The 23,529-nt window shown below is 39.9% G+C and overlaps 2 protein-coding genes across 2 annotated transcripts; both read left to right on the plus strand.

Annotated features, from left to right (window-relative positions):
- The first annotated feature begins 3,285 nt into the window (after positions 1 to 3,285).
- Positions 3,286 to 4,221, plus strand: LOC130021967 (olfactory receptor 7A17-like). The gene has a single exon (XM_056112700.1). The coding sequence runs from the start codon at positions 3,286 to 3,288 to the stop codon at positions 4,219 to 4,221; it is 936 nt and encodes a 311-aa protein (XP_055968675.1).
- Positions 4,222 to 17,939: 13,718 nt separating this feature from the next.
- Positions 17,940 to 18,887, plus strand: LOC130021968 (olfactory receptor 7A5-like). Its single transcript, XM_056112701.1, has one exon. It carries the CDS (start codon positions 17,940 to 17,942, stop codon positions 18,885 to 18,887), a length of 948 nt encoding a protein of 315 aa, XP_055968676.1.
- The last annotated feature ends 4,642 nt before the right edge of the window (positions 18,888 to 23,529 follow it).

The following is a 23,529-nucleotide window of genomic DNA, read 5'->3' on the forward strand; positions in this document are numbered from 1 at the left end:
ATAAAAGAGACCAAAACATCAAGTCCAGGTTTAATGAAGAAAAATAATGTCCCATTGTGGCTGGAGATACAGTACAGCGGGTAAGGCACTTGCCTTGCATGCAGCCAAACTGGGTTCGATCCCTGGCATCGCATATATACCCCTGAGAACTTTTAGGAGTGATTTCTGAGTCCAGAGCCAGGTGTGGCCCCCAAAATACTATATATATATATATTTCCTATCCTAAAAGGGAGGAAAGAGTTTGCCTCATTCCTGATAAGACCATTACAATTGTTTTGTTTGGTCTGGTTTAGAGGTGATACTCAGTAGTACTCAGGACTTACTCCTGGTTTCTGTGCTCAGAAATCACTCCTGGCGGTATCCAGGGGTCCCAGTGGGGTTCTGAGGATGTAACCTGTGTCAGCAGCACACAAGTCAAGTGCCTTATCCCCTGTTTGATCCTTCTGGCCAGACCACATCACAATGATCTGAGGATTAGATTCAAGAAAATATTTCTTTGACTTGATCTAAGGCCAAATGGGCCAAAGAAAGAGTCCAGGGAGGTTATGGTGCTCTAAAGATGACCAGGCCAGACCCCAGGTATCTTCCTGGCCCCACATGGTTCCCTCTGAGCAACCCAAGCACCATTAAATCTGGCCATAACAAACCCTGAGGATACTATGGTGGCCTTTGTGTTCCCAAACACTTTAGGGTTTTAGCAACACTCTTCTCAGGCCATCACATGGAGACAGTTGTGTGGTTAGCTGAGAATCCCTTGGAACTGCTACAAGCCCCGGGATCATCATTTTGGAAGCCCTTTTTCCCACTCTCTTTAAAATATCCAATTTGGGGGCTAGAGAGGTAATCCAGCTGGGAAAAACACCTGCCATGTATGCTACAGACTGGGGTTTGATCCCTAGCACCACATAGGGGCCCTGGAACTTGCCCAAAGTAATCTCTGAGTGAAGAGCTAAGAGTAAGCCCTGAGCACCATCCGGTGTGGTCTAAAATTCCAAGCCCCAAATGCACTGTAACACTGTTGTCCTGTTCATCGATTTGCTCGAGCAGGCACCAGTAACGTCTCCATTGTGAGGCTTGTTACTGTTTTTGGCATATCGAATATGCCATGGGGAGCTTGCCAGGCTCTGCCGTGCGGATGGAATACTCTCAGTAGCTTGCTGGGCTCTCCGAGAGGGATGGAGGAATGGATGAGTGCAAGGCAAATGCCCTACCTGCTGTGCTATCACTCCAGCCCAAAATAGCTATAAAAAAAAAAACAAATATCCAACTTTGTTGAACTGTGTGCTTTTCAATATGTGATGTGTGGGTTTATCTCTGACTTATTTTCTGTTACGAACAATATGCAAAGTGTTTGTCACATAAGCATTGGGCTGCACTTGTCTTTGTAAAAAGTTTGGTGAAAATTATATTTGCTGCATGCAAAAGTCTCTATAATCGGAGTACCAAAACAGGTAGAATCAACAAAGAATTCTTTTTTGGGGTCACACCCAGCAATGCTCAGGGGTTACTCCTGGCTCTGCACTCAGGAATTACTCCTGGCGGTGCTTGGGGGACCATATGGGATGCCGGGGATCGAACCCAGGTCGGCCACGTGCAAGGCAAACGCCCTACCCACAGTGCTATCGCTCTGGCTCCAAGAATTTTTTTCTTGAGGTATCTCCAGAGAACAACTGTGCTGACTAGATCTTAAAATTTGGGCCTCACCCATTCTGTTCCCTTTCTTCTCTTTCTGCTTATTAACATTTTATATTTATTGAATGCCATGGATAACTATAACCACTCCAATATGGAGCCCAAATTTTAATAGTTAAATTAATAAACTGGCAAAAAAACCCAAAACCAAAAAAAAACCTAAACACTAATAAAAATGATTCTTAGAATTTTTAAAAACTATAGTGGACATGGAGGAGAAAGGAAATGGTGGTTTTAATTGAATAAGAATCAGCAAACCCACAGGGTACATGTCTTGCATGTGAGTGCATGAGCGTGCGTGTGTGTGTGTGTGTGTACATGTGTGTGTGTGTGTGTGAATGTGTGTGTGAAGGGAGAGAATCCTCAAGGTAAGTGTGTCTGAGATGTTATAAATGTTATAGATGGTAAAAGATGGATCTCATACTACAGGGACCAGAATTCATCGTCAGAAAGGACTATGAGAAATCAATGAATGACATGTGCAACAAAATTAAGACAGTGCAAGATTTGGGGCTGGAGCAATAGCACAGTGGGTAGGTTGTTTGCCTTGCACACGGCCAACCTGGGTTCGATTCCCAGCATCCCATATGGTCTCCTGAGCACTGCCAGGAGTATTTCCTGAGTGCAAAGCCAAGAGTAACCCCTCTGCATTGCTGGGTGTGACCCTTCCATCCTCCCCGCAAAAAACAGACAGTGCAAGATTGCCATAGGCTGGATGAAGAGTTATAGATGTTAGAAATTTTCAGGCTGGCAGAGAGACCACAGGCTAAATTACATGTCTAAAACCATCTCCTACATCTCCCCATTCTTCAGTCAACTTCCAGTCTTGCCTTCACTGTTTTTACTTGAACATTTTAAACAAGCACCTTCCATAAGGCACTTGTATCACCCGTTCCCTTTCCAGATGCATTTCCTCTGCATAACTCATCATCATTCTCCCAGTCTTACCTATTCATTGTATGAATGACACTTGTGTGTAGGTTTTGCCAAAACTATGCTCTTCACCATATCCCTGCTTTTCTTATTTTTCTTCTTCTTATTTTTTGGCCATACCCAAGGGTGCCCAGGGCTTACTCTTGATTCTAAATTCAGAGATTACTCTTGGTAAGGCTCAGGAAACCCTATGGGTTGCCCGAGGTTGAACTGGATAGGCCATGTGCAAGTCCAAATGGTTGACTCACTGTCTATTGCTCTGGCCCTACTTTGTCTTTTAAAAAGTTACCTCTGACCCTCTGCAATTTTAAAACATTTTATTCTCTGCTTGTGTCTTTGTTCTTCATCCCTGAGTAGTGGAGACTTTGATTTCCAGGATCCAGACCCATTGCTTAGAGACTAATACATAGAGAGAACTTACAATTGATCTCTTCAATACATAAGGAAACTCACATTAAATTGCAGGATGCATGAGTCTGATTAAAAAGTTATTTGTAACAGTGTCCAACTGTTACAAAGAGTAAGAGATCCACACCAGAAATAATAAAAGTAATTTCTTGTTTTCAATCATTACTTGTTGCATTTCAAATATGTGAGTAATGCAGGCTAATATGATCATTAATGGTGTTTATTCTTATTTCTTAGATGAAAACCAGTAACATGAAACCAGAAAATGATTCACACATTTCAGAATTTATTCTTTTGGGATTTTTAGAGGAACCAGAACTGCACTCCATCATATTTGTGCTTTTCCTGTCCATGTACCTGATCACCATCTTTGGGAACCTGCTCCTCATCCTGGCCGTCATCTCAGACCCCCACCTCCACACGCCTATGTACTTCTTCCTGTCCAACCTGTCCTTTGTGGACATCTGTTTCACCTCCACCACAGTCCCTAAGTTACTGGTGAACATACAGAAAGAGTGTAAAGTTGCAACCTATGAAAGTTGCATCACTCAGATGTATTTCGTCAACGTGTTTGCAGTGTTAGATGATTTACTTCTCACCGTGATGGCCTATGATCGTTTTGTGGCCATCTGCCACCCCCTGCACTACACGGTCATCATGAGCCCCCGAATCTGTGGACTTTTGGCTGTGGGATCTTGGACCGTGAGTTCCCTTGTTTCACTTTTGCATAGCTTACTCACTCTAAGGTTGTCCTTTTGCACAGATTTGGAAATCCCCAACTTTTTCTGTGACCTCAAACAGATGGTCCAGCTTGCCTGTTCTGACACCTTACTTAATAATGTGGGGATTTATCTGTCAACTGTGCTGCTGGGTGGCGGTCCTCTGGCTGGGATCCTTTACTCTTATTCTAAGATTGTCTCCTCCATAAGTAAAATCTCATCGGCCCAAGGGAAATATAAAGCCTTCTCCACTTGTGCTTCTCATCTCGCCGTTGTCTCCTTATTTTATTGCACTAGTCTGGGCGTGTATCTTAGCTCTGCTGCCCCCCACGGCTCACAGTCCAATTCAATCGCCTCCATGATGTACTCTGTGGTCACCCCCATGCTGAACCCTTTCATCTATAGTTTGAGGAATAACGACATAAAGAGGGCCCTGAAAGCTTTCTTGCTGAAGGGACAGTTCACCTAGGATGGAGGAGGTGTCCTTAATTGCTGAGAAGAAGCTTTTAGAGAAGAGACTGTAATTATATATCCTAGTTCATATGTAAAACTTGCTTTCTGTTCACTGGATTTTTGACCTCTTGACCTCACTTCTATTTACTTGATGTAATTTTACTGGTCAATCTTTCCATACTCTCTGATATCCAACAATTTTCCAATTTATTTTATTTTATTATCTTATTTTTGCTTTTTGGGTCATACCTGGCGATGCTCAGGGGTTACTCCTTGCTCGGCACTCAGAAATCACTCCTGGTGATGCATGGGGGACCATATGGGATGCTGGGAATCAAACCCGGGTCAGCTGCTTGCAAGGCAAATGCCCTATCTGCGGTGCTATGGCTCCAGCCCCAATTTTCCAATTTTTTAACCAATATTTTCAAATTTATTTTCTGCCAGGGATTATATATTTGATCATATATATATGTGTGTTTGTATATATATATATCTCATATATATATCTACATATATGTATATGTTTGTGAATATCTTTATACCTAATAGATGGCAGTTTTTTTAGGGAAAAATAAAATAAAAATATGTAAAATATGTATCTCATACCAAATATTTTCTTTTGCTTGTTAAATGATCATCTCAAACTTTACTACTCTAATCGTGAACAAACTATATTGATGAGCACATTGATTTACATAATTTATAATAGAGAAAATCTGGGATCACTTGTACTTTTAGAGTTAAACTTCTGAGTATGTTTGATCTTTTCAATAAGGTAGACTGAAACTTAGAAGTTTGTTTTTTACTGATTCCTGGGTTAATTATCTTCTGTAGGATTGTTTTCTTTTATAATATTGTACACAGTGCTAGTTTTAGGTCACTTACAAAATGATTATCAAGAGTTTTGTCCTCAAGAGCAGTCTTCATTGCCAGACATAAAATTATAAACAGATGGAGTGAATATCCACCTCAGTGACCTAAAATATGAAGTCCATTTTCAAGCTTTACATTGTCTGACTATGCAAATTATCTCTTGTTCATGGAGTACATATACTCAGAGGATTAGGGAGGATGAATGCCTATTTGTAAGCAGGTTGGCATGTAGGGGGCTATTTTTATAGAATAATTTTGTTTGGTTTGGAAATATCCGTTGCTGTCTTGGTTATGACTCATTTGTCAATTAAAATTCAATGTCATCACCTTCTATTTATTCTTTTTTTTTTTTTACAGTTGTAGATTTACAATTTTTTTTGTGCTTGGGTTTCAATTATACAATGATCAGATACCCATCCCTCCACCAGTGCCCGTTTTTCACCACCATGGATAATATCCCTCCCACCCCCATCCCCCCATCCCCCCCTGCCTCTGTGGCAGGGCAATCCCCTGTGTTCTCTCTCTCCGTTTGGGTGTTGTGGTCTGCAAAAGATGCATTGAGTGGCAAACATGTTCAGTCCATAGTCTACTTTCGACATGCATCTCCCCTCCTGGGAGGATCCTCCAAACATCCTTTATTTGGTGCTCCCTTCTCTATCTGAACTGCCCTTTCCTCTAGGATACCCGGCTGGCCTCTAAGTTATGGAGTAATCCTCCTGGTGCTGATCTCAGCTATTCTTGGGTATTAATCTCATACTTTGTTACTTTATATCCCCCAGATGAATGCAATCTTTCTATGTCTATCCCTCTCTTTCTGACTCATTTCGCTTAGCATGATACTTTCCATATTGTACCACTTGTATGTAAATTTCATGACTTCATCTTTTCTAACAGCTACATAGTACTCCATTGTGTAGATGTACCAAAGTTTCTTTAACCAGTCATCTGTTCTTGGGCATTCAGGTTTCTTCCAGTTTCTGGCTACTGTAAAGAGTGCTGCAATGAACAAACAAGTGCAGATGTAACTTCAACTATACATTTTTGCTTCTCTGGGATATATTCCCAGGAGTGGTATTGCTGGGTCAAATGGGAGCTCAATTTCTAATTTTTTGAGAATCGTCCATACTGTTGTCCAGAAGGGCTGAACCAGTGGACATTCCCACCAACAGTGAAGGAGTGTCCCTTTCTCGCCACATCCACGCCAGCATTGGTTGCTTTTGTTCTTTTGAATGTGGGCCAGTCTCTGAGGTGTGAGATGGTATCTCATTGTGGTTTTGATCTGCATCTCTCTGATGATTAATGATGTAGAGCATTTTCTCATGTGCTTTTTTGCCATTCGGATTTCTTCTTTGAGAAAGTTTCTGTTCATTTCATTGCCCCATTTTTGGATGGGGTTGGATGTTTTCTTCTTGTGGAGTTTAACCAGTATTTTGTATATCCTGGATATCAACCCCTTGTCAGATGTGTATTCAGCGAATATCCTTTCCCATTCTGTAGACTGTCTTTGTATTTTGGTCACTGTTTCTTTGGAGGTGCAGATGCTTCTTAGTTTAAGATAGTCCCATTTATCTATCTCTGTTTTCACTTGCTTGGCCAGTGGCGTGGCATCTTTGAAGATACCATTAGCTTCAATGTCATGGAGGGTTTTGCCAACTTTGTCTTCAATGTACCTTATGGTTTCTGGTCTGATGTTGAGGTCTTTAATCCATTTTGATCTTAACTTTTGTACATGGTGTTAGGCAGAGTTCTGAGCCTATTTTTTTGCATGTAGCCATCCAATGATGCCAACATAATTTATTAAAGAGGCTTTCCTTACTCCACTTCACATTACTTGCACCTTTATCAAAGATTAGATGATCATATGATTGAGGGGAGATGTAAGTGTATTCAACCCTGTTCCATTGGTCTGCAGTTCTGCCTTTGTTCCAGTACCATGCTGTTTTAATTATTACTGCTTTGTAGTACAGTTTGAAGTTAGGGAGGTTGATTCCTCCCATTTTCTTTTTCCCAAGAATTGCTTTAGCTATTCGTGGGTGCTTATTGTTCCATATAAATTTCAGGAGTGTTTGCTCCATTTCTTTGAAGAATGTCATGGGTATCCTTATAGGGATTGCATTGAATTTATACAATGCTTTCGGTAGTATTGCCATTTTGACAATGTTAAGTCTCCCGACCCATGAGCAGGGGATATCTTTCCATTTCCTCATGTCCTCTTTTATTTCCTGAAGTAGCGTTTTGTAGTTTTCTTTGTACAACACCTTCTATTTATTCTTAAAACTGCACTGTAGCACTGTCCTCCCGTTGTTCATCAATTGCTCTAGTGGGCACAGTAACGTCTCCATTGTGAGACTTGTTACTGTGTTCGGCATATCAAATATGTCGTGAGTAGCTTGCAGGCTTTGCTGTGTGGGTGAGATACTCTCGGTAACTTGCCGGGCTCTCTGAGAGGGGCTGAGGAATTGAACTCGGGTCGGCTGGGTCGGCTGCATGCAAGACAAACACCCTACTGCTGTGCTATCGCTCCAGCTCTGTCTTTTTAAAACCGTTTTTAAAAATATAATCTCCTTCCACCACATTTAATTCTGGTGTATGTAACAGGAACTAGTAAACATAATGTCAGATAATTTCAATTAAGAAATAAAATACATGATTATTTTCATAACCTCTTCTGCATACAAAAGTCTATGATTTGCTGAAGGATCAGATCATTTTTGACAGTGAAGTATTTAAATTTATTAAGGTATACATATTATTTCTATTTATTTAATTTTCATTTTTGTTCTATTTTATTTGGGAAATATGATCTAGCACAGAAAGTAGGGCGTTTGCCTTGCATGCGGCCGACCCAGCCAACCCGAGTTTGATTCCTCCACTCCTCTCAGAGAGCCCTACAAGCTACAGAGAGCATCTCACTCACACAGCAAAGCCTTGCAAGCTATCTGTGACATATTCAATATGGCAAAGACAGTAACAACAAGTCTCAAAATGTTACTGGGCCTGCTTGAGCAAATTGATGAACAACAGGAGGACAGTGTTAATGTCAAGATTTCATGATAAATTTGTCACATATTACTATCACAAATTTAATAGACATAGTATAAGCAGAATATTTTTATGTGCTGGGAAGTGAAAATATTCGTGTCACTTTGTTGCAATATTTTTACTGATATAGTCTCAAACCAATGATGCAAAATGTGCCTGCCATTTGTCCTGACGGTAATCTTGCATTCTAACAATTAGGTATTTTGGTTAACATCATGAACATTTATGTCTACTTCCTTCTTAACATTTGCAAAATTCTGACATTATTTATTTCTGTTATTTTTGTTTGTTTTGGGGTCACAGTGATGTTCCAGAATTACTCTTGACTCTGGGCTCAGGCATTACTCCTGGGGGTCTTGGGGAACCTTATGGGATGCTGGCGATTGAATTTGGGTTGGCCGTGTGAAAGTCAAATGCCTTATCTGTTATACTATTACTCCAGCCCCCTATTTCTTTAAATAATAATTATGTTTCTCTTTCCTACTCTTCTCTTTAAATATTTTTATGTTTATGATATTTCTCTGGTAGTCTGATTGTTCTCACATGGTTTCTTTACATTGGAAATTTTAGTTTTATCTTCTGATATTTTCTAAATTCTCAAGATTATGTTGTGCAATCTTTCATTTTATCTATCTCTTCAATGATTTATAATAAAATTTCAACTATTTTTTAGAGCAAACACTCCTGAAATTTATATGGAACAATAAGCACCCACGAATAGCTAAAGTAATTCTGGGAAAAAAGAAAATGGGAGGAATCAACCTCCCTAACTTCAAACTCTACTACAAAGCAGTAATAATTAAAACAGCATGGTACTGGAACAAAGGCAGAGCTGCAGACCAATGGAACAGGGTCGAATATACTGACATCTCCCCCCAAGCATATGATCATCTAATCTTTGATAAGGGGGCAAGAAATGTGAAGTGGAGCAAGGAAAGCATCTTTAACAAATTTTGCTGGCAAAACTGAACAGCTACATGCAAAAAAGTGGGCTCAGATCTTTCCCTAACACCAAGTACAAAAGTAAGATCAAAATGAATTAAAGACCTCAACATCCTCAACATCAGACCGGAATCCATAAGGTACATTGAAGACAAAGTTGGCAAAACCCTCCATGACATTGAAGCTAATGGTATCTTCAAAGATGTCACGCCACTGGCTAAGCAAGTGAAAATAGAGATAGACAAATGGGACTATCTTAAACTAAGAAGCTTCTGCACCTCCAAAGAAACAGTGACCAAAATACAAAGACAGTCTACAGAATGGGAAAGGATATTCTCCGAATACACATCCAACAAGGTGTTGATATCAAGGATATACAAAGTACTGGTTGAACTCCACAAGAAGAAAACAACCAACCCCATAAAAAAATGGGGAGACTAAATGAACATAAACTTTCTCAAAAAAGAAACCCGAATGGCTAAAAGGCACATGAGAAAATGCTCTACATCATTAATCAGCAGGGAGATGCAGATCAAAACAACAATGAGATATCATTTCACAACACAGAGACTGGCCCACATCCAAAAGAACAAAAGCAATCAGTGTTGGCACGCATGTGGCGAGAAAGGGACTCTCTTTCACTGCTGGTGGGAATGCCGACTGGTTCAGCCCTTTTGGAAAATGATCCTCAAAAAATTAGAAATTAAGCTCCCATTTGACCCAGCAATACCACTCTGAGAATATATCCCAGAGAGGTAAAAAAGTATAGTCGAAGTGACATCTGCACTTGTTTGTTCATTGCAGCACTCTTTACAATAGCTGGAATCTGGAAAAAACCTGAGTGCCCGAGAACAGATGACTGGTTAAAGAAACTTTGGTACATCTACACAATGGAATACTATGCAGCTGTTAGAAAAGATGAAGTCATGAAATTCATATACAAGAGGTACTACATGGAAAGAATCATGCTAAGTGAAATGAGTCAGAAAGAGAGGGACAGACATAGAAAGATTGCATTTATCTGGGGAACATAAAGTAACAAAATAGGAGACTAACACCCAAGAATAGCCAAGATAAGTACCAGGAGGATTACCCCATGGCTTTGGGGACAGCTGCACATGCTAGGGGAAAAGGCAGCTGAGATAGAGAAGGGAGCACCAAATAAAGGGTGTTGGGAGGTTACTCTCAGGATGGGAAATGTATGATGAGAGTAGACTATAGACCGAACAAGATTGCCACTCGATGTCTCTTTTGCAAACCACAGCACTCAAAAGGAGAGAGATGACAAAAGGGAATGCCCTATCACAGAGGTAGGGTGGGATGGGGGAATGGGGGGTGGGAGGGATACTGGGACTGGTGGTGGTGGAGAATGGGCACTGGTGGAGGGATGGGTATTCGATCATTGTATAACTGAAACCCAAGCACAAAAATTTGTAAGTCTACAACTGTACCTCATGGTGTTTCTCTAATAAAAAATTAAGAAAAAACTAAATAATAAATTTTTAGAAAATTAAAATTCAAAAAAAGAAAAAAATTTAACTATTTTTTAAGTTTTACTCCAGGTATACTTAAATTATTTGCTAATGTATTACACACATTCAATAATTTCATTTCTGAGGTCGCTGTAAATCTGAGGGGTTTTTTGTAGCTCATTGAGTGTCCTTGTAATATAAAATTTTTGTTGAGGGAGGGCACATCCAGCGATACTCAAGACTTTCTCCTGATTCTGTCCTCAGAGGTAAGTCCAAGTAGGGCTTGTGGGTGGGAGGGACCATAAGTAGTGTTAGGGATCAAGCTTGGGTCAGCCTCGCACAATGCAAGCACCTTAACCCCCGTAGTATCTCTCTGATGTGAATAACATTTATTTAAACTAAGTCATGTTTTTCTCAAGGAAAGACGGTAATGACTTGAGACACTGGAATTCGCTTCTCTTGATCACTCAATTAATTGTGAACAAATGAGCATATTTGATTCATGTATCCACGGTAGAATATTCTCACACTGATTGCTAAACCCATACAAATATGTTCTTATAGTCCTCAATTTGAGGCTTCGTATGAGTATCCCTTGTAGCATTGTATCCCTTGTAGCACTGTCCTGCCCCGTTATCCATTGATTTGCTCGAGCGGGCACCAGTAACGTCTCCATTGTGAGACTTGTTGTTACTGTTTTTGGAATATCAAATACACCGTGGGGAAGTTTCCAGGCTCCGCCGTGTGGGCTAGATACTCTCGGTAGCTTGCCGGGCTCTCTGAGAGGGACGAAGAAATTGAACCCTGGTCAGCCGTGTGCAAGGCAAATGCCCTGTGCTATTGCTCCAGTCCTACAGATATTGTCCTTCAGACATTCAGGGAAGAATACTTGTCATTTCTGGATTGCATGAGTCACCTACATCTCATAACTCAAAGTTCTCTCTTCATCTAAAAGTCAAAAATAGCATTTCACCTTTGCTGCTGACCTGGAAGTTTTTCTCTCCCTCTTGGACACTTATTGATTACTGTATAACCATGAATAATTTTCTTACCTTAATGTCACCTGATTATATTACTGATGACCTTCAGACCTCTCTATTCAATTTTCTGTATTCAGAAGCCACCATCAAGAATCTGGATGTGGACATATTTTACAGACTCTTGATCTGCATCCTACAAAATCATTTTCTGTCATGTAATATATCACCCCAGGATCCTAGTAAATAAGTAACAAAATTTCTTTAAGTGTTTACACACAAATATACTTTGCTTAGAGCAGGTATTACTACCTTCTTTAGTGTCTAACCCAGGATCTTAACAGTGCTTCTCAATGGGTACATCTGTGGGCAGATGATAAAACACCCCAATGCTCAAATTCAGCAATGGAGTTATACATAGAATTCCTCATGGAGTTCAGGAAATTCCTATAAAGAGAAACTCAGGTGTCCAAGCATCTTTATTAATATAAAATGTTGTATATTATTAACCAAGCATCATTATTTAACTTATCATACTGAAAGACAATTTTAAGCATTCTGGAAAAGACTTCACAATACTCAGGATTACCCTCAGAACCCTTTAGTTCAACTTCTGTGGAGAAGAATATTTCCAAATATCAGGGGGCCATGCCACCACCCCAAATCAGCTGAATTGAGAAGGGCTTGATCTAAAGAGATTACAAAGTGGTTCTCATGGGGAAAATATAAACTCAAGTGTAAATGAGATGCTGCTTGGAGAAAGATGTGGCACAAATTCTAGCTAAAATTGGAAGAAATTCAAAGGGTTCAAGTCTTTGACAAAACTAGATTCATTTAGTCTAATGCCTTTGGAAAAGCAAATCATTAGGAAGAATTGTTTTCTGTCCTCAGGGGAGTGATGTGTTTGGGGACCAAAGGAACAAGAAGTAAACATGCCTAATGGGCAGTCAGCCGGGGCTGTAAATATTGCTCATCTCTTGTGTCTTTGCAGTTGTGATCCTGGGATGGGAAAGAAGTTTGGGTATTTCTGTCTTTCCATTCATAGGTCTGACTGGGGTATGAGACTTCACTCTTCCTGCTGTCTTGTCTGAAGGATGAACCTTCCTTCAACATCAACCACCTAAGGAGGAATTCATACTTGCCCCTGGAGGCATGCAGGTGAGTTCAAACACCAACAGGTCTCTGTCCAGAGAGAGAGAGAGAGAGAGAGAGAGAGAGAGAGAGAGAGAGAATGGAAGTCTAGACCAGTGGTCACTAGCATCCATTGTCCTTACTCTAGAGGCAGGGAGTGTCTCATTGGTTTGCCTAGATAATTAATGATTGTATTGATATCAGAGGCTGCTGCGATTTTGGCATGACTTTGATACTTCATTTTTGATGATTTTTATCTTCTAATTCATTACACACTATATTATCAGTGTTGGAAAGAATGTTTTGAGAGTGTTAAGTTTAAAGTGCTTTCAAGTAAGAATAATATTTTCTTTTTTTTTCTTTTTGGGTCACACCCGGTGATGCACAGGTGTTTACTCCTGGCTTTGCACTCAGGAATTACTCCTGGCGGTGTCTAGGGGGATGCTGGGAATCGAACCCAGGTCAGCCGCTTGCAAGGCAAACACCCTACCCTCTGGGCTATTGCTCCAGTCCCAAGAATAGTATTTTCAACCACAAGACATGAGTAGACCACAGACATTTCACAATGGATGTTCCAATGAGTGACATCCAGGATGCACTGAAATTCCATGCGCGGGAAAAACTTTATCACAGAAGGGTTTGGTTCAACTGCAAATAATACTAGCTGACAATTCCCAACATAAAAATAAATCATCATTTATACTATTGGACTCTATATTTATATGGTTTTATTTTACATCCTTGTAACATATACTTCCTTATCTTCCCCTCCCACCTCAATAAGCATAGACTATCCTTGGGTATCAGTTTAATACTCCCAACCTTATTTCATGTGACAGTTTCCTTTCTTTTTTTTGTTTCATTTATTTATATACTTTTACTTTCTGTTGAGTAAATATATATATATATATATATATATTTTAAACTTTAATTTAAATGATCAGGTTGCAATAGTGTTAATGTTTATGCTGTGTACAAAGCCACTGCACCCCACCACAATCAGAGCTCCCAAGATGCTTTCCACATTGTCCATATATAACCTCTGGTCCAAGGAATGAAAGACATTTCTCCTTTCTAAAATAATACATTTAGCTTCAATTTAATTGTTTTCTTTCTTTTTCTTTTTTTTCTTTTTTTTAATTTAGATTTTTATTAGTGGAACACCATGAGGTACAGTTGTAGATTTACAAATTTTTGTGCTTGGGTTTCAGTTATACAATGATCGAATACCCATCCCTCCACCAGTGCCCATTCACCACCACTGATCCCAGTATCCCTCCACCCCCCCCATCCCACCCTGCCTTTGTGGCAGGGCATTCCCTCTTGTTCTCTCTCTCCTTTTGGGTGCTGTGGTTTGCAAAAGAGGCATTGAGTGGCAATCATTTTCAGCCTAGAGTCTACTCTCAGCACGAATCTCCCATTCTGGGAGGATCCTCCCAACACCCTTTATTTGGTTCTCCCTTCTCTATCTGAGCTGCCTTTTCCCCCAGCGTGTGCGGCTGGCCTCCAAGCCATGGAGTAAACCTCCTGGTGCTTAAAACCTGATACTCTGCTATTCTTGGGTGTTAGTCTCCTATTTTGTTACTTTATGTTCCCCAGATAAATGCAATCTTTCTATGTCTGTCCCTCTCTTTCTGACTAATTTCGCTTAGCATGATACTTTCCATGTATAATTAAGTTTTCTTTATGACTTATTTCTTTCAGTGATTTTAGGCACATATTTATTACCAATAAAACACATTAACCCTTTGTTATATTAACATTTAAAAACATTTCTGTTGCCATGTTTCTCAATTACTTTTGAAGGAAATGTTCCATTTTCCAGAATAACAGTCAATTTTCTAGATTCCCCTTTACAATACACCCTTTGTTCCAGTTAAGTTTAAAATCTAACTTGCTAAAGCTCATATGGATTTATACAGAATGTTTCATTATTTTATAGAAATAATAATTGTGTGTCTCCTCTGTGGATTTTCTAGAATCCCCCGTGCAGGATTCTAGAGAATTATTTTAGATTTGAATCCTTAATAATCAAAGTACCAATGTAGGCAGGTATTAGGCAATCATTGTTGTGTGTCATCTTATTTCATTGAGTGTTAATGTTTGTAAAGAACTTGTCTTAACACTACACATTTTCAGCTGTTTTCCTCATCCTGCTTTCATTTCATTTTATTTCCATCACATGCTACGATTTGACTTGACAGACATGCACATGTTGTTCAGTGGCTGTGAAGAATGCTGGAGGAAACCCAGAGGCAGCATGGGTCACTCACTATGATGGCAGAGTCAGAGGGTAGTGGGCAAAATGTAAGTATGATGTGCTGTCTACAAGTATAAGCACATGGAAAAATTATTTTCAGTATTAAAAGGTGGAATTGTTATGGGGTGGGCAGGATTGATAGTACTTGAAAAAATGAATAATTTGCCTATTGGATAAAGCTCAGAGCCAGGACTAGAATGTCCCCCAAGGAAATAAAAAATGTCAGTTTCATAACAATGTCCAAAAAATCACAAATGATGCCATATATGAATAGTGTGAAAGGAACTTGCCCTGGTCCCTGACGGAACCATATTGCAATGCATTGGTCAATTAATTGTGAAATAGACTACTCGGGAAAAATGAGTCTTCTACTTGAAATAGAAAGTGCTTAGTTTTCTAAGAACTGTTTTTATTTCCATTTGCAAAGCACAGATTTGGTTATGTCTACTTACTTTTTGGGGGGTACACGATATACAATGTTTTGGACACAAATTTTATTTCTGTCTTTTGTAGAAGTTCCTTTTATAAATTTTATTTGTTGGTTGACAAGGCAATGTTATCAGGTTGTAATGTAACCAGAATCAATGAAGAATTTTTCTCCTCAAAATCTCTCAGAGAACCTCAGAGCTTACTATGTCTCATTTCCTCCTCAATCATTTTTCTTCTTTCCTTTATTCCATTTGTTTATAAAACAGTCAGTCCTAAGTATTTGTTGAGTGTTATGGCTGACTATGACCTTTCTGTGACCAATATGGAATCCAAAGTTTTTCTTTTTTGAAGCAGCTTAAAATATGAACGGTGAAATAATGCAATTTTCTGCAACCTGTTTTTTCTTATTTTTATTAGTGAAACACCATGAGGTACAGTTGTAGATGTACAAATTTTTGTGCCTGGGTTTCAGTTATACAATGATTGAGTACCAGTGCCCATTCTCCCACTTCCAATGCTCCCAGTATCCCTCCCACCCACCCCCATCCCCCCATCCCAACCCACCACTGTGTCAGGGCATTCCCTTTTGTTTTCTCTTTCCTTTTGGGTTCTGTGGTTCTGTAACCTGTTTGGAACCGAAAGATATCATGCTGAGTCAAGTAAGCCAGAAGAAGAAAGACACAGGATTGTCTCACTTATCTGTTATATACTAGTTGAGGAAAAGTACTGTAGTAAAGGGGGATGATTAGATCACGCTTGTTCCTAGTGTTTAAATAAGAGTTTAGAGAAGAAGGACAGAGGAGAAAAGAACTCAAGGGGAAAGAAGAGAACAGGGAGTAATGGGTGAACGGGCATCAGGTCCTTTCAGTTATATTCTTGATGTGGGTGAGTGATAGCCATATATCCAAAATACAGACTCAACACTGAAAACGTGAGATCTAAGCTGCAACCACGAGAATTTTGTAATGTGCCTGTTAAATTGATAGGCAGGAATGGAGTGGGCTTAGGGTGGTGAGGGAATGTGGAAATAATTGTAGGGGGAAACTGACACTGGTGGTTGGATTGGTGTTAAAATATTCTATTCCTAAAACTCAACTATCAAAAATGTTGTAAATCAGGGCTGGAGTGATAGTACAGGGGGTAGAGCGTTTGCCTTACACAAGGCCAACCCAGGTTCGATTCCCAGAATCCCATATGGTCCCTGAACACCTCCAAGGGTATTTCCTGAGTGCATGATCCAGGACTAACCCTAGTGCAGCACCTGGTGTGACCCAAAAAGCAAAACAAACAAACAAACAAACAAAAAATGTTGTAAATCACAGTTCTTTAATTATAAAGTAAAAAATAAATAAATGAAATTTTAGAGGGTGGTTTCATAAGGAATTTGAGTAAATAGATATGTGAGCTAGCAAAACCAACAAATGTAGATTTCCTATTGCAAATGAATACAAATAAAACTTACAACACTTATAGCATCCTGCACACTCATGTATATGTGTAGTCTGTGTGTGTGTGTGTGTGTTCTATGAAAAGACAGTTTCTTAGGTTATGGATATATGAGTTTGTATGGTGCAAGGTGAATCTCAAAATTCAGGGGCCAGAAATCAGCAGGAGAAGGGACCAAGGAACACTGCATTTCTATTCATGGTTCACCTTTGCAGCAAGATTAATAGAGTGCAAGAGGGCCAGGTATGGAGGACAGGTTGATGGGCCATAAGGTTTCTGTGTTATTTCTGAGAAAGTATTTCTGAAAAATAACTTTTCTCAGCAACGCTTCTGACACCATCTTCCATATACCCCACTATCTCACAACTTCCATCACCAGCTTTGTTTTGATTTTAATATATGAAACAGGTACCTACCCTGGGGAATTCTCATTGTCTATTCCCATCTCAAGAAATACATGCCAACATACAATCCACTCTCCCTCCTTCTCTACTTCATCTTTGCCTGAGTGTTATCTACCTGAAACTCTTCCAAAACATAGAACAGATTATGCACCATTTCTATGCCTTCCTATTTTATACCAGCATTTACCCTTGAAAATGTGACAACATTTCACTTTGCGTTTGTTTCTTTGTGTTCTTTTACGGAATGGTAAGGACCATTTTACTCAAGCACCTTAGGCCCATAGCCCAGCAATCTCTTCAAATGGAGATGGTCTCCAATTAATTTCATTCAGCATATGAAAGAAATTCTCTGGCTCTTTGGAAACAAATTACTGAGGAAAATTTTCATATGGGAGGAAGCATTCTTTAAAGGGATATTTTTAAAAAATAAATCCAAAATATGGGTGCTGGAGCAATAGCAGAGCAGGTAGGACATTTGCCTTGCACGCGGCCAACCTGGGTTCAATGCGCAGTATCCCATAGGGTCCCCCGAGCACTGCCAGGAGGAATCCCTGAGTGCAGAGCCAGAAGTAACCCCTGTTCACTGCAAGGTGTGATCCAAAAAGGAAATATATATATATATATTTCCAAAATTCCAAAATATAAAAATTAGTGGTAACAAATGCAAAAAATGAATTATTGCCCATAAAATATTTACACAGCTTTCTATGAAGATTATTTGTTCATTTTATTCTTTTTAGCATCACCAACATAGTCACATGAAGCCAGACAATGATGGAAATGCTTCAGAATTTATTCTTTTGGGATTTTCAGAGGATCCAAAACTGCAGCCCCTTATATTTGGACTTTTTCTCTCCATGTACCTGATCACCGTGCTGGGGAACCTGCTCATCATCCTGGCCGTCAGCTCAGACCCCCGCATCCACACACCCATGTACTTCTTCCTGTGCAACCTGTCTTTTGTGGACATCTGCTTCACCTCCACCACCATCCCCCACATGTTGTTGAGCATACACAGAGAAAGTAAAGCAACAACCTATGAAGGTTGCTTCACTCAGATGTATTTTGTTGGTACCTTCGCAGTGTTAGATAACTTTCTCCTGGCAGTGATGGCCTATGACCGCTTTGTGGCCATCTGCCATCCCCTACACTACATGGTCATCATGAACCCCCGCCTCTGTGGACTGCTGGTTCTTGGATCTTGGATCATGAGTAGCCTGGCATGTTTGTTACAGAACATATTGGTGTTACGCTTGTCGTTCTGTACATATTTGGAAATTCCCAACTTTTTTTGTGAACTCAAGTTGATAGTTCAAGTTGCCTGTTCAGATGCCTTTGTTAATAACGTGGTGATGTATTTTTCAGTTGTTCTGCTGGGTGGGTGGCCCCTGGCTGGGATCCTTTACTCTTACTCTAAGATAGTTTCCTCTATAGGTAGAATCACATCTGCTCAGGGGAAGTTGAAAGCCTTTTCTACTTGCGCATCTCACCTCTCAGTGGTCTCTTTATTCTACTGCTCTTGTCTTGGAGTGTATCTAAGTTCTGCTGCTACCCACAGCTCACAGTCCAGTTCAACAGCCTCCGCCATGTATAGTGTGGTTACCCCCATGCTGAACCCCTTCATCTACAGTCTGAGAAATAGAGACATAAAGAGGGCCCTGAGTGCATTCTTATTGAAGGGAACTACAAAAGGACAGTTATCCTAAGCATAAAGAAATGGCTATCCATGTTGACAACAAGCTCTTAGAAGAAAAATTGTGATTATTTTTCATGGGTTGGAAACAACACTTCCCCTTTCTCTTTTCTGGATTACCATTTCTTTGACCATAGCTCAATTTATTCGATATCCAGCTACTGTCTCTGCATTCCACAATTTCCAACATTTTATTTGGTAAACATTTCCAAATTCATTGCCTACCATTTTTCTGATGCATTTTTAATACACTTTTCTCTAGTAAGAGAACATTGCTATTTATAAAATATTTATGTTAAAGGACTCGCCTCAAACATTTAAAATTTTACTAAATAATTATCACAGTAGCTAGAGAGATATTACAAAGAATAAAGAACTTACCCTGCACGTAGTCAACCTGTGTTCTATTTCTGGCACCAAATAGTCCCCTAGAGTGATCCCTGAGTGGAGAACCAGGAGTAAGTCTTGAGCAAAATTTGATGTAAATTTTATAATCATCATAAGCTACCTTTCTTATCAATCTATATTCATGACTATGCTTATTAATATAAGAAAATAATATATGGGATTGAGCCAGAGTAGCAGTACAACAGATGGGGGGATTGCCTTGCATGTAGCCAATGTGGTTTCAATCTCTCAAATTTCAGATGGTCCCCTGAGACCCCTCAGGGTTATTCATAAGTGTGAATCAGGAGTAAGTCCTCAGTGCCACTAAATGTTACCCGGAAGCAAAGAAAAATATGGGATCACTTTCTTTTGGGGCACATTTCCTATGTCCACTGATCTCTGAACTAAAGCGGAATTTACTGCACTTTGTTTGTGATGATCTCTCTGCTTTATTATCCACAGTAGGATGTTTTCTTTCAGCAGATTGTTGTATGCCTATCTCAGATATATACAAAGTCATTATCTTCAAGAGAAGCCTTCATTGCCTGATTGAATGTGAGCCCCAAATGCCTGTAATCTGATGCCGTACATTTTCATGTCCTCCACTGCCTGACTATGTGAAACACCTCTTGTTCATTTAGTACAAGTCCCAGTGGCGTTTGAGGAGTTAATGTTTATGTGTAGGATGTTTTCATATAGCGGGTGAAAACTGACACTTGGTTTTTTTTTGTTGAATTGTTGAATAATATTTTTTTTGGCTTTTGGGTTCACACCCAGTGATGCACAGGGGTTATTCCTGGCTCTGCACTCAGGAATTACCCCTGGCAGTGCTTGGGGGACCATATGGAATGCTGGAAATCGAACCTGGGTCAGCCGCATGCAAGGCAAATGCCCTACCTGCTGTATTATTGCTCCAGCCCCTGTTAAATAATCTTTTGTTGGAAAATCCCATTGCAATCCCTGTTGTTCTTTCTATATTCAGACCCATTATCATATCCTATTACATTATAAGGTTCCTACTCTCAATTTCATTTGTGAATAATTCCTGGAAAGCATGACAAACTCTTATGACTTTTTAAAACGTTTTGTGGGGCCACACCCAGAAGGGCTCAGGGCTTACTCCTGTGTCTGCACTCAGGGATCATTCATGGTGGATAATTTGGTTCTGAGAATCAAACCCTGAGATGGCCACGTACCAGTTATACTATCACTGTGGTCTTAACTTTCATGTCTTTTTTTTTATGTGATTGTTAAAATTTTAATCTCCCTCACCTACATTTCATTCATGATCTAGTAGCACTGTAGCACTGTAGCACTGTCCTCCCATTGCTCATCGTTTTGCTCGAGTGGGCCCAGTAACGTCTTCATCGTGAGACGTGTTGTTACTGTGTTTGGCATATCGAATACGTCATGGGGAGCTTGCCAGGCTTTGCCGGGCGGGCGAGATACTCTCGGTAGTTTGTCAGGCTCTCCGAGAGGGGCGGAGGAATCAAACCTGGGTCAGCCACGCCAGCTGCATGCAAGGCAAGTGGCCTACCATTGTGCTATCGCTCATAGCACCAGAAAAATATTGCAAGAAAATACGTAATGTGTGGGAATATTATTAATGTGTACCTTCTAATGTAAAATAAGTATATGTCAAAGTGTATTGTACATATATTTTTATTTCAAGTAAATTTCTTAAACACATGTGCACACAATTGCAGAAAAAATTTTAATTTCCTATTTTATGTGGTAATAAAAACAGTACTGCTTTAGAAGTGAAAGAAATGAGAAAGACAAGTGTCAGACATTTTTTCCTTTATTATAAATGTTGAGATAGTTTACAATAGCATCCATATTATTGTTTTATAGAAGTGACAAAATTACTCTTCTGGTAGTCCCCAGGGACTCTGTGGAATCAGGTATCAAACCAGAATTTCTTTCCTTTTTTTAAAATTTTATTGAATCACTGTGAGAAAATAACTAGTTTTCATGTTTGAGTTACAATCACACAATCATCAAACACCCATCCCTCCACCAGTGCACAAACCCTACCACCAATCTCTCCAGTATACCTCCTCTCCACCCTCCCCCAGCCTCCATGGTAGACAATATTCCCCATACTCTCTCTCTACTTTTGGGCATTATGGTCAAACCAGAATTGACCGTGTTCAGCACAAGAGTCTTCATTCGTGTACTATCTCTTCAGCACCTGCAGTATAATCCTTAGCGTGAAATTAAAGATTTTATTTAAATACAAGTTTCTTCTCACTTCTGAGTTCATTATGTTATACATTTGATGCTTCTTGCCAAACTGCCAACTGGGGGCTAGGGGTATAGTTTTCTGCAGGTTTCTCCAAAATGCATGGGTTGCTATTAGAATTTAAAAAAGAATAAAGTAAAGGCCCTCCCGTTGATCATCAATTTGCTCGAGCGGGCCCAGTAACGTCTCCATTGGAGACTTTGTTGTTATTGTGTCTGGCATATCGAATAGTCTCGGTAGCTTGCCGGGCTCTCCGAGAGGGGTGGAGGAATCGAACTCGGGTCTGCCATGTTGGCTGCGTGCAAGGCAGACGCCCTACCCGCTGTGCTAACGTAGCACAGCGTGAAATTAAAGATTTTATTTAAATACAAGTTTCTAACGTAGCACAGCGGGTAGGGCGTTCGCCTTACAAGCGGCCAACATGGCCGACCCGAGTTCGATTCCTCCGCCCCTCTCGGAGAGCTCGGCAAGCTACCGAGAGTATTCGATATGCCAGACACAGTAACAACAAAGTCTCCAATGGAGACGTTACTGGGCCCGCTCGAGCAATAGTATTAATTAGGAGATTTTAAAAGAAGCATAAATGAATTTCGCTGCAGAGTTACAAAAAAGAATAGCTTCATTTTTTAAGCATAATGTCCAAGGGACAGGGAAAATGTTGTATCTTCCTGGTTAGAGTCTCTGTTTCCAGATTCTGCCTTAAAATGTAATTTTTTCACCATTTATATGTATTTAATATTTTCTTTTTCTTTTTTTAACAGACTTACAGACTTTCATGATTGCGTTTCAGTCTAACAATATTTAAGTACCTATCCCTCCACCAGATGACAAAACACCCTAATGCTCAAATTCAGCAAAGGAGTTATACATAGAATTCCTCATGGAATGAATAATCATAGGAATTATTCAGGCAACTCCAATAAGGAGAAACTCAGGTGTCCAAACATTTTTATTAATATAAAGTGTTTTATATTATTAACCAAATAGCGTATTTAACTTGATCATACTGAAAGACAATTTTAAGCACTCAGGAAAAGACTTTACAAAGCTCAGGATTACCCTCCCAACCACTCAGTTCAACTCTGGTGGAGAATAGTGGTTTTCCAGATATCAGGGTGTTGGAGTACAAGGAGCTTAGGTTTATCAGGTTGCACCCATCACAGTGCCCCCAAGTTATTTGTCTGTAACCACTTCTATTCTCTCTTCCCCAACCAGTTTGTAAGGTCTCATCCTTCTAGGACACTGAACTTGTACTGCAAGTTAATATTGCCTTTCTCCTCTCCTTTTTTGAATAGTTTACTTTAATACAATGTCCTTTTTGTATAGATACAGGAAGACAATTAATATTATGCTTTATAATTTAGGGTTTAATTGGCCTTAAATATTATTCACTCCTGGGCATCTGCTTTCTCAACTTAAGCCTCAGTTGCCCTCACTTCCTAGCACCCCAAAAGCAGGGTCCTGACGTGGGACTGGATGGAACCAGGACATGCCGGTAAGTTATGTGCTACCCTGGCATCGCGATGGGCCAGGCCAAGGTGCCACGATTCGTAACTATAAGTTAAGAGTTTGATCATAGGCAACTGCTGTCATGATCCAAAAGTAACGACGAGACTAGGACCCTGCTAAGAATGGGAAAGATATCTGGCCTGAGTACTGCAGTCTGAGATGGAGGTGGCTCTAGGAGAGCAATTCTATAAGCTTAAAGCATTTCTTACTGTGTCCATACAAAACTATTTATATTATGTATACTTATATGTTGGTCGGACAAGGAGAGGAGAAACACATCCAGGGAAATCTGTTCTAGGGTGGATTGATCTGCTAAATGAGAATCTGTCCTAGAAGCAGCCTTCCCATGTGTCCTGACTAGCTTGAATGAGACTCAACATTTCTCCCCTTCATCTGCCTTCAGTAAATAATTTCAGTATACTGCAAGAGGCAGCTTCCCTTACCTCACAGAACCCTTGCTATAAGAGGCAGCTTCCCTTATCTTACAGAGATCTAGCTGGTCTTAGATATGCAG

Source organism: Sorex fumeus, unplaced genomic scaffold (assembly GCF_029834395.1).
Source record: "Sorex fumeus unplaced genomic scaffold, SorFum_2.1 ptg000019l, whole genome shotgun sequence".
NCBI classification, from domain to species: domain Eukaryota; kingdom Metazoa; phylum Chordata; class Mammalia; order Eulipotyphla; family Soricidae; genus Sorex; species Sorex fumeus.